The 17,780-nt window shown below is 38.5% G+C and overlaps 2 protein-coding genes and 1 pseudogene across 2 annotated transcripts; all 3 read right to left on the bottom strand.

The window, feature by feature from the left end:
* Positions 1 to 3,237: 3,237 nt before the first annotated feature.
* Positions 3,238 to 6,160, bottom strand: LOC140769819 (phenylalanine N-monooxygenase-like). Its single transcript, XM_073110693.1, has 4 exons — positions 5,703 to 6,160; positions 4,821 to 5,336; positions 4,096 to 4,698; positions 3,238 to 3,282 (listed from the first exon to the last, which is right to left on the bottom strand). Exons 1-4 carry the CDS (start codon positions 6,156 to 6,158, stop codon positions 3,238 to 3,240), a joined length of 1,620 nt encoding a protein of 539 aa, XP_072966794.1. The 5' UTR covers positions 6,159 to 6,160.
* A 3,383-nt stretch (positions 6,161 to 9,543) lies between these two features.
* Positions 9,544 to 12,924, bottom strand: LOC140769818 (ubiquitin C-terminal hydrolase 22-like; annotated as a pseudogene).
* A 2,189-nt stretch (positions 12,925 to 15,113) lies between these two features.
* Positions 15,114 to 17,321, bottom strand: LOC140770786 (tyrosine N-monooxygenase-like). Its single transcript, XM_073112057.1, has 3 exons — positions 16,813 to 17,321; positions 15,931 to 16,446; positions 15,114 to 15,809 (listed from the first exon to the last, which is right to left on the bottom strand). Exons 1-3 carry the CDS (start codon positions 17,266 to 17,268, stop codon positions 15,183 to 15,185), a joined length of 1,599 nt encoding a protein of 532 aa, XP_072968158.1. The 5' UTR covers positions 17,269 to 17,321; the 3' UTR covers positions 15,114 to 15,182.
* Positions 17,322 to 17,780: the final 459 nt, after the last annotated feature.

Here is a 17,780-nt window from a genome sequence, read left to right as displayed (position 1 = left end):
AATAACTCATTCAACTGGAGAGTGAGTACGGTGATGATATAGAGGTCGTCTGTTTCAGGAAAAAATACGTGTCGTCAGTTGGACAAAAACTTTAATTCGTATTCCTTGTCTTCATATGCCATGCTTATCCGACCTCCTCCAAATGTTATGCTTGGATGCATGCCGGACCTTGGATAGTTGGAATTATGTCCAATTATCCTCTAAGCTCACTGTCGATTCAGAAATAATAACTTTTTTTCTTCTTATTATTATTATAGAAGATAGCCATTATTTCAGAATAACCGTTAAAATATTATAATTATAATTATAATTTATAATATAAATATTATTTATTAAAATTATATTTTATATCATACACTAATTCGTTTATTAATTTACCATTGATATCTATCTCATTAATCTATTTTATATTAAATCAAAAAATAATTTATTATAATATTATAAAAAAATATTTACTTCTTTTTATGTTATATATATTTACTTCCATAATATAAATGAAGATAGAAATGGTTATTTCAAACATAACAAATATCAATATCTATTCTGGAGTTTTTTTTATTGATAAATTACGAGTCCTCAAATATTAGTTGTGTAAAGCCAAAATTAATGTTGCATTGTAATATATTATTCAAGAAGCAAAATTCCAAGCATGTAGCTAACCAATTCTCTCTCTCTCTCTCTGTGTGTGATTGGAAGGCTCGGAATAGATAATTTCATTAAATCCAAGTCTAATACAATAATTGCAACTTGATATATAGAAAAAGCTAGAGAGGCGACGAATTAACGTACATTTGACACAATCTAGCTAAGATAAACAACTACCCTAGGAGAGCAAAGCATCATGCCAAATGACTTAGAAATTAAAGATGGAGAAAATAGAGTGTAACCGAGGTAGGTCGCAAATGCAAAAGTGTTTTAATTAAGTAAGCTTAATTGCATCCCCATCATAATCCAAACTGTTAAAAACACACACGCACACATATACAGGCCTGCAACCCCCAAGGGTGGAAGAGGCAAAGATCGAAGATTGACTAAATTCCAACCACCGACAAACATTAGCACACTACTTAAGCAAAAGAAAAAGATTACGAGCTCGAAGAGCGGGGAGTAGAATTGTCTCTTGGCCTACTGAAGAACCAAGGGGGAAGAGGGAGTAGAGCACACACCAAATTACAACTTGGAGAAGTAGCACATCTGCTTGGAAGCAAAGGTGGCAACAAAAATGTCACCCAAACCCGGCCGCATGCCAGCATAAAACACCCAAGCTATTCAGCAACATCATCGACAATTTTGCAAATTTTTGCATCAACATTAGGCCCACCCCTAGCTTTGCTGTAATTTTTCTTGTCCATCTTGATTGTGTAATATATCAAATGCTTTGTATAACAATTCATGCATATCATTATTTTGAACAAGGTTGTCATTGGCAGTAGTGTCATTAGATAGACTCTGTGACGTAGTTTCCATAGAAAATCTAATGTGTATACCCACTAAGGAATCCAACGCATAACAAATGCTCAAACACATCTTCCTGTTTGGTATTGACACAAATTTCACATGGACATAATATCATACCACCTGAATTCATATTTCTAATTGCAAAATCAAGAAAATCCTTCACTCCTAAATCAAGAAAATCCTTCACTCCTTTAAGATATTCATTGCTCCCCCTATGTTATCATTTTAAATAATGTAAAAATGTTAGTTTGAAAAATATAAAGTGTCTAGATAAAATTGTACAAGGAAGCATCATTTTTGTACCTAGAAAAGTTAATCCAATTTTTATCCATCCGGCTGATCTTTGAAAAAGTTTGTAAGTTCAGAAAAGAAATAATAATGATTTTATGAAGTCTTCAAGAGCAAAATGTATTAGTAACATAATAGCGTTAAATCATACAGTGCTAAATCATAGCATGCTACCAAATAAATTACTTCTAGAGTATGAATTTTGCTAGTTTATGATATAACTAATAAACTAAAGAAATATTAACACAGTCATAAAATATTTAGTAAACATAAAAATGATGAATTCTTCGGACACTTCTCTTTCATGGGTAATGAAACCTACACCAACTTGACTTGTTTCTAACCCTTACAAAAATAAATATTATCGTAGTATATCATATGTGTCATATACATCTTAGATAGTTGAAACATTCTATATCATCATAAAACTTTAGGAAGTAATACAAAACATAAGTTAATATTATAAGATAATTAATAAGAGAGACAAAAGCTGATTTACAAGCCTAGCTAAATATACATAATGGTATCACTCAACATATTAAACCATCAAACAAGACAATTAAAAAAGCATTTAGCATACTTTAAATAACTAATCACAAAGTCGTAAAGAAGTGGAAAAATTATTGAGTTTCAAAAATATTAATTATCTATGTTTACTATAGGTAATAACATTATATCTAGTCATACTTTGCAAGACATCAAGAGAAAAAAAAAAGTAAATTAAGGGAATATAATGTAACCAACAAAGCTAGTACTCCTATTGATGACAAGATAATATAAGAGAATTTTTAAATACTTAAAAGTGAAAAATAAGTTAAGCAAGTTTAAACATCAAATAAAGTAATTTTAGGAAAAATATATGAGGATCAACAACTTCACCCCAGTTCATCTATCTATATACTACATTCCACACACTCCCCTCTAATTTCACCACTACTAATACTTCTATCCAAGTCCCAACCTTCATGATTATGGTGAGGGGACCATGGCAAGGGGACAACAGGAAAGGGATGATAGCATAAGAGAGGGGACAAGTATTGTTATATATGAAGATGTATTATAGAAAGTTTAAAATGGAAGCTTTTAAACTAGGTAGCTATAATAGAATTTCCCTTTTCCTTTTGGAGGGGATGACCGGTAGAGTGCTCAAAACTTAACTTAGTTTGAATCTGGGTGATTGAGAAAAAAAAAATTAAGTTCTGTGGCTGTGGTGTGGGATGAGGCCGTGCTCCCTTCTAAAGTTTGGAATGGTTATAATTAGAATCTCAAATATATAAGAAGTTAATTGAGTATCTTATGATGGAAGAACAACAATTGATTAATTATTTGAACAACCACGAAGTTTAGATTTTAGAAGGTTATGAAAGATTGGTTTTTGCAGCAGCCAAACTTCTCGAATAAAAGAACAAGAAAATGGGAACTTTTGCGGTTAGCTACAGCTTTTGTGGAGTATCGAGCTAGAATGAAATACAAGGTTTTTTAAGAATTGCTCTAAAAGTTAAGGAGGAACTCCTGTACAGAATGACATCTCTTTTCCTGAACAGAATCAAAGGAGACAGAAGAGGCTAGGAAGATAACTAATGGTGGAGGTTTTGATTTGATTGATGTCACTTGGAAAACTTCTTTTTAGAGTATCCTTATTTGCATTTTGTTACTGTGATATTCTCGTACGGTGGATTTTGGCATCGACCGTTACATTTTATGCTATTAGATTAGGTTGGTAGGAGGTTATATATATATTATCTAAGACGGAAGTTAAATTTTAACTTTCAATGAAATTGAAATAGGTCTTTTTTTTGTTATCATTCGTAAGCCTGAAGGTTAAATATGGGTTGACAAAATTTTAACCCTCCTTAGATAGAGAGACACTTAGACTCCACCGAACTTTTAGCTACCTAGTATAGACTTCAAACCATATACGTTGCCAAACAATTACTTCGAACCAAACGCTGCCGAGATCTGCTCAAAATCGTTATGCTGCCAAGCTATTTCTCTAAGTTAACTATACTACTGAGCCATCAACCGCAAATGTTTGAGTTGATGGAGAGGAAATATGACTTTTTATTTCCTTATATATTTTTAGGTAAATGTTCAAATACCACCCTATATTTTGGTCCCCATCGTTTGCTAACTTTACATTATTGCTATTTGCAATTAAACCACAAGCAATATCTCTTAAATTTCTTTAAAATCATCAAGATATTGGGGTGCTCTATGGAGAGAGAGAATCACAAAATTAATCATTATAATATAGAGTGTTATTCGATAATTCCCCGTCGATATATTATAAACTTCCTGAAGATAAAGGCAACAACACAATATGTAAATAAATATATTCGATGGCCTTACAAGTCTGCTAATAACTTCACGCAGAGGACTCACCATGTAGAGGCTCGTCTTCTCCTCCGAGAGGTCGATACGCTCGACGCCCGGTGCCGGACTCCATCGGAACGCCTGAAGAAGCCTAGCAAGCAACATATAGGTCATGACGCTCCCTAAGGCTGCTCCCACGCACCCTCTCCTTCCAGTAGTAAATGAGATGAACCGGAGGTCCGGTTCAGCTATCTCAACGTTCTCTGAACCATCCTCCAAATGCCGGTCCGGGTTAAACCGGAGCGGGTCGGTCCAGACTTTTGGATTCCGACCCAACCCGAACCGGCTCAGCAGCACTTGGCTTCCCTTGGGGATGAAGTAGCCGGCGACGATGGCGTCAGCCATGGCGACGTGGGGCGGGTTAAACGCTGAAATCGGATGAAGCCGGAGGGCTTCGCGGGCGATGGCCTTGATGAAAGGGAGACGGGGGAAGTCGGCTTCTTGGACTAGTCGATCCGGGCCGACCACCCGGTCCAACTCGTCGACGGCCTTCTGAAGGAGGTCTGGTTGGTTCAGTAGCTCGGCGAGGGCCCACTCTACCGCGTTGGAAGGGTTGTCCACGGTTGCATACATCAAATCCTGCGCAACCATTAATTAATAAATTTATACATCACTGCTAGAACTGAAGAAGGTAATAATAAAAGCACTAACAAGAAAGAGTAATTGTCTGGAAATTAACAATTCATGAAACAATGGCTTACCGTAGCTAGAGCCTTGATCTCCTCAGCTGTCAACAGCCAACTCCCGTCACTTGCCTTCAATGAAACCAACACGTCAACAATGTCCTCCGTCTTCTCTCCCTCCTCCTTCCCGCCTCTCCTCTTCTCCAACCTCTCGTCTATAAGAGGATCATGGTACTTTTGTGTCACCCTAGTCGCCTCCCTTATCCTTTTCTCATGCCCACCCAAGTCCAAACACCTCAACGACGGCATGAAATCCGATGGACAGAAAGCGTAAAACATCGAAAGCGCCTCGAACGCCGCCTCGACATGCTCCACCTCCTCCTCGCCGGGCCCGCCGTCCTCGCCTCCATCACCAAAATGCCTAACTCCAAACGTCATCCTCCTTATCACACTACCACTGTAGTATCTCACCAGCCGTCGGACATCGATCACCTCACCGGCATTCTTGCAACAGTTATATACATACCTTACGAGGTTGTCGGCCTCCTCCTCTCGTAAACACGATTGCAACCGTAGCCTTGCAGGACTTAATACCTGTTAAAATATAAAAATCTAGAAGTTATCCTTCTTATAATATCACATATAGCAGACTTCCTTAGTTACGTAAAACCTTTGTCAAAATTTTGTATCAAAAGTAACATGGCGATTGAGTGTCGCCTAATCAATTTTAAATTATCTAGGGACTAGATTACCTCTTTTTTTTAGAAGAAAGAAAAAGAAAACTTAAGGATAAAATCGTGATGTTTTTGTTAACACCGTCACAAGGTGAGAAAATGAGTAATAGTTCGTAATATCTTAGTATCATAATTCCTTATTTCGTATATAAAATCTTCACCCATTTGAGTCAGGCAAGTTCACTTCTTGAATTAAACGGGTAGTTGGTGAGTTAATATATAACACCTCAGAGGCCATCACTCTCCTCATCTTCTTCCATTGATCACCCCACGGGGTGAAGATGACGGATAGGTATCCGCGGCTCGAGTAATCTGTGGCTATTGTGCATGGCCGCGTTGCGAAGGTGGCATCGTGTTTCTTGAGGAACTCACGGGCGAGGGCCGGGGAATTTACGACGATAACATGCGTGCCGCCGAGGCGGATGCACGTTATGTCTTTTCTCTCCGAGACGTTGAGGATCCACCGGAAGTGCGGCTTGTGGCGGAGCATTGTAAGGATGTTTCCGACAATGGGAGAAGGTATCGGTCCGGGAGGGAGGCGGCGGCGACTCGCGCTTGTGGTTTTATCTTTTGGCTGGAAAGCAAGGCTGTGGAGGAGGAAGAAGAAGAGGGAGATGAGGAAGAGTAGGGTGTTGCTCATGGGGAAGATTGTTTCCAAGGAGATCATCAGGTTGGTAGCCATGGCTAATTTTGAATTTGGGTGGACAAGAAGAAGAGTGAGGGGGTATTTGTAGGCAAGATTTAATGCATGATATGCATGCAAATGGATGTATTTTTCAGCTAAATATATGTGGCAATAGATTTTTACAGTTATATGTTTGTTTTCTTAAATATTCATATATTCAGAAGGGAAGTAAATTTCTAAGCTGAATATAATAGTAATAGTAACATTACGTTTTATATTTACTACCATTACTGGTCGGGGTTTGGTGTATTCTGCCTTGTGTTTCCAAACGTTGAACAAATATATTCCAAGATTAATTGATGTAGTAATTTTTAAATGTTGAGTCGGTAGCAAAAGAGCCGTCTCGAAGTTTGGTTTGATCATTGATTAACCTAAAATTATTGTGCTCAGGAGATGACCGCTGATGTTATTCAGCTACAGATGGAATTATGTCTTCTAATATCGCTCAGTCTAATGAAAGACAAATAAACCGGGTGATTTAATACATTCCATTGTGCATCACGATTTGCATGCCTTTGTGTGGAACAATCTCCTCACAGATGATAGGACATTTTGTTTTCCATTACACGCAGCAACAGCCTCCCTTTCCGTCTTTTCTTCGTAACACCACTACTCTTTCTGCCTTTACACTACAGTTAGCAGTTATTATATCTATAGTTAATAGTGATCAATTGGATCGATGAACTGACCACTAAATCATTCATGTGTTATCAAATGTAATTGACTCTGGTTAAAATCCACCGACTCAATAGTTCAACCGCGGAACCATTTAATTGAGACAAATTTTTGTGGCTAACTCGGCCGCTTATGTCCAAGTTCCGATGGAGAAGAGGACCAAACCATTAAAGGTAAGCAAGAAAATAACCTTATTAGGTGTGAAGATGAAAAAGGCTTATTCATTTTATACAGCTGAATAATTGCAGTTAAATTTTGTAGAAGTTAGAATTTCTAGTTTACTAAATCTCATCATTGTTTTTATCGTTTAACACAATATAATCTAAAGAAAAACTCGTACTCAACAACTACATGTGATAATATTGAAACAAAAGGAAACCACAGAGATACAATATACTTCAAAAGATCTTCTGATATAGTGTGATTCTTATTCGGACCTATTCTTTCAATTGCCTATAATTATGTGCATTCTCCATGGGCATTCGTCATATGAAAAGTTAAAACTTTATTATATGTCTTTATATACATATGTTGAAAGCTTTTATCATTCTTCTAGTCAGCTCCTAATCCTATTATTTTTTTAAGAAAATAAACACATCTCATAATCTTTTAATTCTACTAGAATAGCTCTCGTGTCTTGTAACTCATTAGGAGCCTTGAAGGTTCCCTATTGGAAGAGCTCTCACGCGTACTAATGTACTATATGTTAGGTTTGACGTCTCCTATGAATGACGAATCTTCCATCTTATAATTCAATTTAACAGCTCTAATCGTACGTCTTCTACTAGGACCCTCCTTTCTTTGTTTGTTGCAACTCAAAAGACGACGCTCAAATGGTGAGGATACAAAACATCTGATTGCTCCATCGCTGCAATTGCTCTCTGCTTTTCTAACTTTGTAAGCTTGTAGATGTCTAGATGTTCTGTACCTCTCTATCGGTTAAGTTTCACCAATTTTTAGTTAGCCGAGTGTACGTGTGATGTGAGCTAAGTGATTGACACCTGAGCTATGTAACAGAATGCCCGACAAGTCTAAGATTGGTTTGGGTCACAATGAATGTCTATTTTTATTGGTTTTCAGTTTCAAATCGAATATTTAGTAAATTAGATATCAATATATAAATATTTTTTTTATAAAAGGTTTCTAAAATGTTTTCATAGAGTTTCAGTTATGTACCCGATAAAATATAATATTTTAAAATTTTGCCTATTACACTAGGCCCATTGTGCCTAACTTAGGACTGATATCTTATGGATTAGTGGGTGATAATTGGTATAACATTCTAGCTTAGTATAAACCTGACCCAATTTGAGTAATTAGTAGATCAGGTCGTGAATAAATTTTACGCCCAATCAGCCCAATAAACTCAAGTCTGCGTGTTCAATGGTAATCTCTAAGTAGGCGTGAAAATTAATCAAACATTAGAACCATATTTATTTTTGGTCCAGTTATAGATTCGAATACCAAATATTGGACGGATAACAACATTTAAAATCATATCCTAACTAAATGGATACGAATAATTTTTAAATAAAGAATTGGATCATAAATGAATGTCGATCAAATTTTAAAAGAATTATAATATTTCTTTTGGAGACAACTAACACAAATATTAAGAAATTCAAAAAATATTTGCATGCCAAATACATATAAATTTAGCAAAATCACTCTTTACAAATAATTTATAACAATTATTAATAATAATATCAATATTCACCATTTAAATAAGCAAACTAAAAATTATAAATCATTAAAAATAAGCGGAAAAATGGATATCCGATATCATATTCGTATCCGAAAAATTATATCCAATCCGTCTCTGTATCACAATTTTTTATCTATACCCGAATCGGTATTCAAGTTTTTCTTTTCATAAAAATCCTATTCATATCAGAATCCATATTCAAATCGGATATAAATTTTAATGGAATATGAAACGATTCAGACCCGATAGTGGATCGGGTTAGAATTAATCTGACCCATTTTCACCCCTACCTCTAATGGTATTTTTTATGTTCCTACTGCCTCTTTCTTCTCCTATTACTAGTTAGACATAATCATCGGACGGGTCGGGCCGGGTTTGGGCCAGGCTTTTTGGACAAACCGGGCTTAAGTATTTGTTCATAGCCCGACCCATCATTTACTTGGGTCGGGCCGGGCTAGAATAGTCTAGCCCGTTACCGCCCGTTGGCCCGTGAGAGATCGGGCTAGCTAGCCGGGCAGGGCTGGCTCGACCCACCAATCATTCGGCCCAACTCACATTTTAGCTATTTTTAGAATTTTTTTTATTATTAGCTTATTTTTAAAAAAAATAAATTAAAAAAATTTAAATGTGTGCTTAAAAAAAATTTAAAATGTTACAATACCAACTTTTTAATTGGTTTTTACTATAGCAGAATAGGTAAATACTGTAGCAGAACAAATGGGCCTAATTGCGGGCCAAACGAGAGGGCTTTCGGATCGATTCGGGCAGGCAAAGGGCTGGCCCGGGCAGCCCATGGGTAGTTTGGGCTCGTGTCAGGACAAAATTGGGTCTGCTGGGCTTAGCCCGATCCAAACCAGGCTTAGCAGGCTGGGCTGTTTGATCACTGTCTATTACTAGTATAGTTGAGGGCAGCACAAGCTATGCAACATTGCGTTTCTCTGTACTGATGGTCCGCAGGATGACACCACTGTCAACTAATGATTTATGGGTTCATTTGGTTCCTTATATCTGGAGATGCATATGTATTAAAAAGTAAGTATATGCATTTGTAGACAGTCGACGACTTTTTCAAGTATCACAACACATCTTTCATATATAAACCATCTTTGGAATTCAAAGATGTCATAGTGTACTGAGTGCATGTCAAAACACAACATATGAGCATTTCTTTGGAATACAAAGATGCAAAATCTCTGAACACAGAAAACCAAACAATAATTTTTTAGGGTAGATGCTGCAGTTCTAAATACCAGCTAAGACAAAAAGATTGTTTAAGTTGGTATGCACAAAGTCATCACTGACAAATAAGAGGCTCTGTTTCATGAGGGAAGATGAATTACCTTAGTGCTTATGGTGTTGTAACTTGATAAGTTCTGAAAAAAATTTATATTATCGCATGAGGGAAGTAATTATTTGTACAAAGCACTGAAGAAGAACGAATGGTCCATACCTCAGTAACTAAAGAATTATTAGTTGGTTCCAGATCAACTTAGTTTTCAATGTGTATTATGAGCTTTCCTTGATAGAAATATCTGTCAGTCTCTATTGTTACTTGGGATGATTCGCTTCACCAGTGATTTAATTCTGCTACTTCTGTACATAATACATCATGTAGACTTGTGAAGCTCTTACCGCTAGTTCAGTTACTTGTGTAATCCAAGCATCACCGTGTTGTGCAAATACCCAAATAGGTGAGGTAAACCGAAGCAAAACTCTTTATCCTCAAACAAATTCAAATAGAATAGCAATAATTTGGGGAAAACCAAATATTAGTAAAGTTAATATCAATATTAATATGAGAATTCCAAATACAAGATGCTAGTTGTAAAGAACTTTAAATACCCAAGATAATCACAAATATGAATACCAAATCAATACAAACCATATAGAGAAAAAAGAGAGAAGGTTTATGTAGTTCGACGATATGCTTACATCTACGGATGAAGCAATGTTCAATCTACTATGCAAAACTTCAAATACAAAGAGTTTACAAATTTAATCTCACTCTAAACAATAATAGCTCTCCCCTACAAGTATTTCTTTCTTGCAAAATGCTCACACCAAGCTCTCAAACCCAACATTTCTATTTATAGGGTTGGTTCAAGTTGAGGATTTCCACGGGACGTTCGAACTCTCACGGGACGCGTTTAAATGCGCTTAGTGCAAATGCAGACTGGCGTTCGAAAGCCAAAGCCCCGTTCGAACGCTTGCATCAAGTTTGCTCCCGGGTTCAGATTCACGTTCGAATGCAACTGAGTTGTTCGAACGCCTGCACACTGGTACATCAAACCTCCAAAATTGCTGAAATCTAAATTTAAACCAAAAAACAACACATCGCCACTTGTACCAGTGGTCTCTAAGTTGAAGATAGGTCACGTAATGCGCTCATTCCATTGTCCCAATGTGTGTGACCACAGCAAAGACCTCGACTTCTGAACACAACTCACTCGATATGTCCAACTCATCGCCCTCGAAAGCAAAGATCCTGTTGCCAAATCTGTCCCTTATATTAGATGATGACAGATAAGGTGTCATGTCCAGGGAGAACGGGAACTGCAAGTATGCGTCGATCTTCTTCGATGTTTTTCGAATCAATGAGTGTTCAAATCTTTTGATGTGGAAGCAAAGGACCAAAGGCAGCCTTCGGATGGACATCTGCTTCACCGAGTTTTGCCGCAGTTGGCAGTGTTGGCAGTACAGCTTCTGATCAGGACCCAACTTCTCAGGCCTTGTGAAAAGGTCAAGACATCCCATAAGAGTGGAGATTCTTGAATTATCTTTAGCTTTCATGCCCTTCCGTGGTTCCAAGTTGAGAGACAGATCAACACAAGGATCGTAAGTGGTAGAAGTATATCCACAGACGACGCAAGTAACATCCGACCTCAAGACCCCAGAGAACACTGAGTGAGCAATACAATGGCAATCTCCAGATCCTGCTGTGATGATAAATTCTGTTAAGTTGCTCAAACTTAAGGGGTCAACAGCTAATTTCAAATAAATTATACTTTTGAAATATGATTACTTGATCTAGAGATTCTATTATTAAAGAAACATTTACGAAGCAAGCACCTTTATGTAGGAAAGTTAGATTGCTCCTTTTCATGAATCCTGTCGAGCATTGAGATGAAGAACTCGTGAGCATCGAGCTGCTCATAACTGGCAAGATTTGATGAATACTGCCACCAACTGCAAAGAGAAAAATTATTCTAAACCTTCAAGCTTTCATTACTAAATAAAGCACAAAGTTATTGCCCAAACACACTTTCCAGCAACACAAGTATCAACTGGTTGACAAAGCATAGAATCTGCACAAATAGTTACCAACTTCCTATGATTACCACAGAAAGAATTTGGAACACTGTGTAGCAACAATTGAGATTGAATTTTGCAAAACTTGTAAGTCGTATATATGTATATGGGAATAAATTGAGCAGTATTCCATGACTCCTACATTGGAAGAAATATTATTACAATTCAAAGGTCATGAACCGTCCTTAAAGGAAATATACAGAACACACAATGACTAAAATAACTAAAATGTGAAGGATACATACCATACAACTCAGAAGCAGAAATTTGAACAACAGGAAAATAAAATTATGATTTTTTTGGTAATCTCTTTGGTATTGAGGGAGATTGTAATCTGCCGTTATGGATAAGAAGTCTCATTTGGACATGCCCGTTTTAGAATGCTAAGACATAAGTCTCAGTTGAGTGGAATGCAATATCAACCAGGAAAGGTATAATAGGAAAGTGCAAGCACAGCAAGATCAGTTGGAAGGTGTGTTATCTTAGCTATCCTAGCAAACCATCTTTCAACACAACCATCACCTTCCCGGTGTTCTTGCAATGGTTATGTACATACTTTACGAGATGGTCGGCCTCCTCCTCCCGCAAACCCGATTGCAACCGTAGCCTTGCAGGGGCTAACACCTCCTACGCGATCACCCTCCTCATCTTCTTCCACTGATCGCCCCACGGGGAGAGAGCGGTGGATAAGTAACCGCGGCTCGCGTACTCGGTGGCCATCGTGAGAGGCCGCGATGCGAAGGTAGCGTCGTGTTTCTTGAGGAACTCACGAGCGAAGACCGGGCAGTTCACGACGATAACATCCGTGCCGCCAAGGCGGATGCATGTTATGTCGTTTTTCTCCGAGACGGTAAGGACCCACCGGAAGCAAGGGCTGTGGTTGAGCATCGTAAGGAGGTTTCCTGCCGCGACGGGAAGAGGCGTCGGCCCAGGAGGGAGGCGGCGACTCGCAGTCATTGTGGCTTTATCTTTTGGCTGGAAAGGAAAGGATTGGAGGAAGAGGATGAGGAAGGTGAGGAAGAGTAGGGTGCTCACGGGGAGGATTGTGTCCAAGGTGAGGGTGTTGGTAACCATGGTGGTTGTGTGGTGCATGCACTAGAAGATCTAGAGAAGCCTGTAGTGCGGCTTGTAGTAGAACAACAGTCCTTGGGGGGCGGGGTGATATATATAGCATGTGATCTGCATGCACGTGGATTTACTCTATTCCCATAAAAAGAAAAAGATAAAAAAAAGATACACTAGTCAGCTAAATACGGCAACAGATCTGGTCGGGAAAATAATAACTCATTTAACTGGAGAGTGAGTACGGTGACGATATAGAGGTCGTCGTCGGTTTTAAAAGTTTGACGTATCGACAGTTGGACAAAAACAAATATTCGTATTCGTCCTCTTCACATGCCATGCTTATCCAACCTCCTCCAACTGTTATGCTTGGATGCATGCCGGACCTTGCACAGTTGGAATTATGTCCTATTATCCTCTAAGCCCACTGTCAATTCAGAAATAACAACTGTTTTTTTTTCTTATTATTATATAACATAGCCATTATTTCAGAATAACGGTTAAATGTTATAATTATAATTATAATTTATAATCTAAATATTATTTATTAAAAATAAATTTTATACCGTACACCAATTCGTTTATTAATTTATCAATAATATCTATCTCATCAATCTATTTCATAATAAATCAAAAAAATAATTTATCATAACTTTATAAAAAAAATTCTTTTCTTATTTTTATATTATCTATCAATAATAACTATTATATATTTATTCCATAATATAAATGAAGATAGAAATGTTTATTTTAAACATAACAAATATGAATATCGATTCTAGAGTTTTTCTAACTCATAAATTACGAGTCCTAAAATATTAGTCGCGTGAAGCCAAAATTAATGTTGCATCGTGATATACTTCTCAAAAAGCAAAATTTCAAGTATGTATCTAACCAATTCTCTCAGTCTCTCTCTCTCTTAGATTGGAAGTTTCGGAGTAGATACTTTCATTAAATCCAAGTCTAATACAATAATTGTAACTTGATACATAGAAAAAGCTAGAGGGGCGGCGAATTAACATACATTTGACACAAGCTAGCCTCCCACTTAGCTAAGGTAAGCAACTACCTACGGAAAGCAAATCATCAAGCCAAATGGCTCAGAAATTAAAGATAAAGAAAATAGAGTTTAGCCTAGTGTTTTAATTAAGTCAGCTTAATTGCATCCCCATCACAGTCTAAACTATTAAAAATACACACACACATATAGACCTGCAATCCCCAAGAGTGGGAGAGGCAAAGATTGAAAATCGACTAAATTCTAGCCACCAACAAACATTAGCACACTACTTAAGCAAAAGAAAAGGATTACGAGCTCGAAGGGCGGGAAATAGAATTGCCTCCTACCCTGTTGAAGAACCAAGCGGGAAGAGGGAGTAGAGCACACACCAAAATGCAACACGGAAAAGTAGCACATCAGCTCAGAAGCAAAGGTGGCAACAAAATCGTCACCCAAACCCGGCCGAATGACAGCTAAAACACCCAAGCTATTCGGCAACAACATCGACAGTGGCTGCAATTTTCTACATTAGGCCCACCCCTAGCTTTGCTGCAATTTCTTGTCCATCTTGATTGTTTAATATATCAAATGTTTCGTATAACAATTCATGCATATCATCATTTTGAACAAGGTTGTCATTGGCAGTGGTATCATTAGATAGACTCTTGTGATGTAGTTTCTCTATAGAAAATCTAATGTGTATATCCACTAAGGAATCCAATGCATAACAAATGTTTAAACACATCTTCCCACTTTTTCATTTAGTATGGACATAAATTTTACACATAATATCATACCAGTTGGATTCACATTTCTAATTGCAAAATCAAGAAAATCCTTCACTCATTTAAGATATTCGTTACCGAATAATTACTTCGAACCAAACATTTTCAAAATTTGCTCAAAGTTGTTGCGCTGCTAAGCTGTTTATCTAAGTTAACCACACTGCTAAGCTATCAACCGCAAATGTTTGAGCTAACAGAGAGGAAAGATGGCTTTTTATTTCATTATATATTTTTAGGTAAATGTTCAAATACCACCCTATATTTTGGTCCCGATAGTTTGTTTTAAACTTTACATTATTGCTATTTGCAATTAAACCACATGCAATCTCTATTAAATTTCTTTAAAATCATCAAGATATGGGGGGTGCTATAGGCGGAGAGAGAGAATCACAAAATTAATCATTATAATATAGAGTGTTATTCGATAATTCCCCGTCGATATATTAGGCAATAAGACAATATGTAAATAAATATATTCGATGGCCTTACAAGTCTGCTAATAACTTCATGCGAGGCTTAGCGGAAGCTCGCAGAGGCCTCACCATGTAGAGGCTCGTCTTCTCCTCCGAGAGGTCGATACGCTCGACGCCCGGTGCCGGACTCCATCGAAACGCCTGAAGAAGCCTAGCAAGCAACATATAGGTCATGACGCTCCCTAAGGCTGCTCCCATGCACCCTCTCCTTCCAGTAGTAAATGAGATGAACCGGAGGTCCGGTTCAGCTATCTCAACGTTCCCTGAACCATCCTCCAAATGCCGGTCCGGGTTAAACCGGAGCGGGTCGGTCCAGACTTTTGGATTCCGACCCAACCCGACCCGGCTCAGCAGCACTTGGCTTCCCTTGGGGATGAAGTAGCCGGCGACGGTAGCGTCAGCCATGGCGACGTGGGGCAGGTTGAACGGTGCAATCGGATGAAGCCGGAGGGCTTCGCGGGCGACGGCCTTGATGAAAGGGAGATGGGAGAAGTCGGCTTCTTGGACTAGTCGATCCGGGCCGACCACCCGGTCCAACTCGTCGACGGCCTTCTGAAGGAGGTCCGGTTGGTTCAGTAGCTCGGCGAGGGCCCACTCTACCGCGTTGGAAGGGTTGTCCACGGTTGCATACGTCAAATCCTGCCCAACCAATAGTTAATAAATTTATACATCACTGCTAGAACTGAAGAAGGTAATAATAAAAGCAATAACAAGAAAGAGTAATCGTGTGGAAATTAACATGCATGCAATGACAGCTTACCGCAGCTAGAGCCTTGATCTCCTCAGCTGTCAACAGCCAACTCCCGTCACTTGCCTTCAATGAAACCAACACGTCAACAATGTCCTCCGTCTTCTCTCCCTCCTCCTTCCCGCCTCTCCTCTTCTCCAACCTCTCGTCTATAAGAGGATCATGGTACTTTTGTGTCACCCTAGTCGCCTCCCTTATCCTTTTCTCATGCCCACCCAAGTCCAAACACCTCAACGACGGCATGAAATCCGATGGACAGAAAGAGTAAAACATCGAAAGCGCCTCGAACGCCGCCTCGACATGCTCCACCTCCTCCTCGCCGGGCCCGCCGTCCTCGCCTCCATCACCAAAATGCCTAACTCCAAACGTCATCCTCCTTATCACACTACCACTGTAGTATCTCACCAGCCGTCGGACATCGATCACCTCACCGGCATTCTTGCAACAGTTATATACATACCTTACGAGGTTGTCGGCCTCCTCCTCTCGTAAACACGATTGCAACCGTAGCCTTGCAGGACTCAATACCTGTTAAAATATAAAACTCTAGAAATTATCCTTCTTATAATATCACATATAGCAGACTTCCTTAGTTACGTAAAACCTTTGTCAAAATTTTGTATCAAAAGTAATATGGCGATTGAGTGTCGCCTAATCAATTTTAAATTATCTAGGGACTAGATTACCTCTTTTTTTAAGAAGAAAGAAAAAGAAAAATTAAGGTTAAAATAGTGATGTTTCTGTTAACACCGTCAAAAGGTGAGAAAATGAGTAATAGTTCGTAATATCTTAGTATCATAATTCCTTATTTCGTATATAAAATCTTCACCCATTTGAGTCAGGCAAGTTCACTTCTTGAATTAAACGGGTAGTTGGTAAGTTAATATATAACACCTCAGAGGCCATCACTCTCCTCATCTTCTTCCATTGATCACCCCACGGGGTGAAGATGACGGATAGGTATCCGCGGCTCGAGTAATCTGTGGCTATTGTGCATGGCCGCGTTGCGAAGGTGGCATCGTGTTTCTTGAGGAACTCACGGGCGAGGGCCGGGGAATTTACGACGATAACATGCGTGCCGCCGAGGCGGATGCACGTTATGTCTTTTCTCTCCGAGACGTTGAGGATCCACCGGAAGTGCGGCTTGTGGCGGAGCATTGTAAGGATGTTTCCGACAATGGGAGAAGGTATCGGCCCGGGAGGGAGGCGGCGACGACTCGCGCTTGTGGTTTTATCTTTTGGCTGGAAAGCAAGGCTGTGGAGGAGGAAGAAGAAGAGGGAGATGAGGAAGAGTAGGGTGTTGCTCGTGGGGAAGATTGTTTCCAAGGAGATCATCAGGTTGGTAGCCATGGCTAATTTTGAATTTGCGTGGATAAGAAGACGAAGAGTGAGGGGGTATTTGTAGGCAAGATTTAAGGCATGATATGCATGCAAATGGATGTATTTTTCAGCTAAATATATGTGGCAATAGATTTTTACAGTTATATGCTTGTTTTCTTAAATATTAATATATTCACAAGAGAAGTAAACTTCTGAGCTGAATATAATAGTAATAGTAACAGTACGTTTTATATTTAGTACCATAACTGGTCGGCGTTTGGTGTATTCTGCCTTGTGTTTCCAAACGTTGAACAAATACATTCCAAGATTAATAAATCTAGTCATTTTTAAATTTTGAGTGGATAGCAAAAGTGCCGTCTCGAAGTTTGGTTTGAGCAATGACTAAAATTATTGTGCTCAGGAGATGTCCGCTGATCTTATTCAGCTACAGATGGAATTCTGTCCACTAAAAATGTTTCTATTATCGCTCAGTCTAATGATAGACAACTAAACCATGTGATTTAGTAAATTCCATTGTGCAT

Source organism: Typha angustifolia, chromosome 11, assembly GCF_048772165.1.
Source record: "Typha angustifolia cultivar Huaian chromosome 11, ASM4877216v1, whole genome shotgun sequence".
Classification (NCBI taxonomy): Eukaryota; Viridiplantae; Streptophyta; class Magnoliopsida; order Poales; family Typhaceae; genus Typha; species Typha angustifolia.
The sequence above is the reverse complement of the archived record's forward strand: the minus strand, read 5'-3'. Positions and strand labels throughout refer to the sequence as shown.

Excerpts from the sequence above, each read along its gene's own strand:
- LOC140769819 (XM_073110693.1), bottom strand. The coding sequence starts at position 6,158 with ATGGCTACCAACCTGATGATCTCCTTGGAAACAATCTTCCCCATGAGC. Across the intron at positions 5,337-5,702 it reads GGAGAGTGATGGCCTCTGAG|GTATTAAGTCCTGCAAGGCT; the intron begins GTGTTATATATT and ends ATATTTTAACAG. Across the intron at positions 3,283-4,095 it reads GTGAAGTTATTAGCAGACTT|GAAAAGAGATGTCATTCTGT; the intron begins GTAAGGCCATCG and ends GATTCTGTTCAG.
- LOC140770786 (XM_073112057.1), bottom strand. The coding sequence starts at position 17,268 with ATGGCTACCAACCTGATGATCTCCTTGGAAACAATCTTCCCCACGAGC. Across the intron at positions 16,447-16,812 it reads GGAGAGTGATGGCCTCTGAG|GTATTGAGTCCTGCAAGGCT; the intron begins GTGTTATATATT and ends ATATTTTAACAG. Across the intron at positions 15,810-15,930 it reads AGATCAAGGCTCTAGCTGCG|GATTTGACGTATGCAACCGT; the intron begins GTAAGCTGTCAT and ends TTGGTTGGGCAG.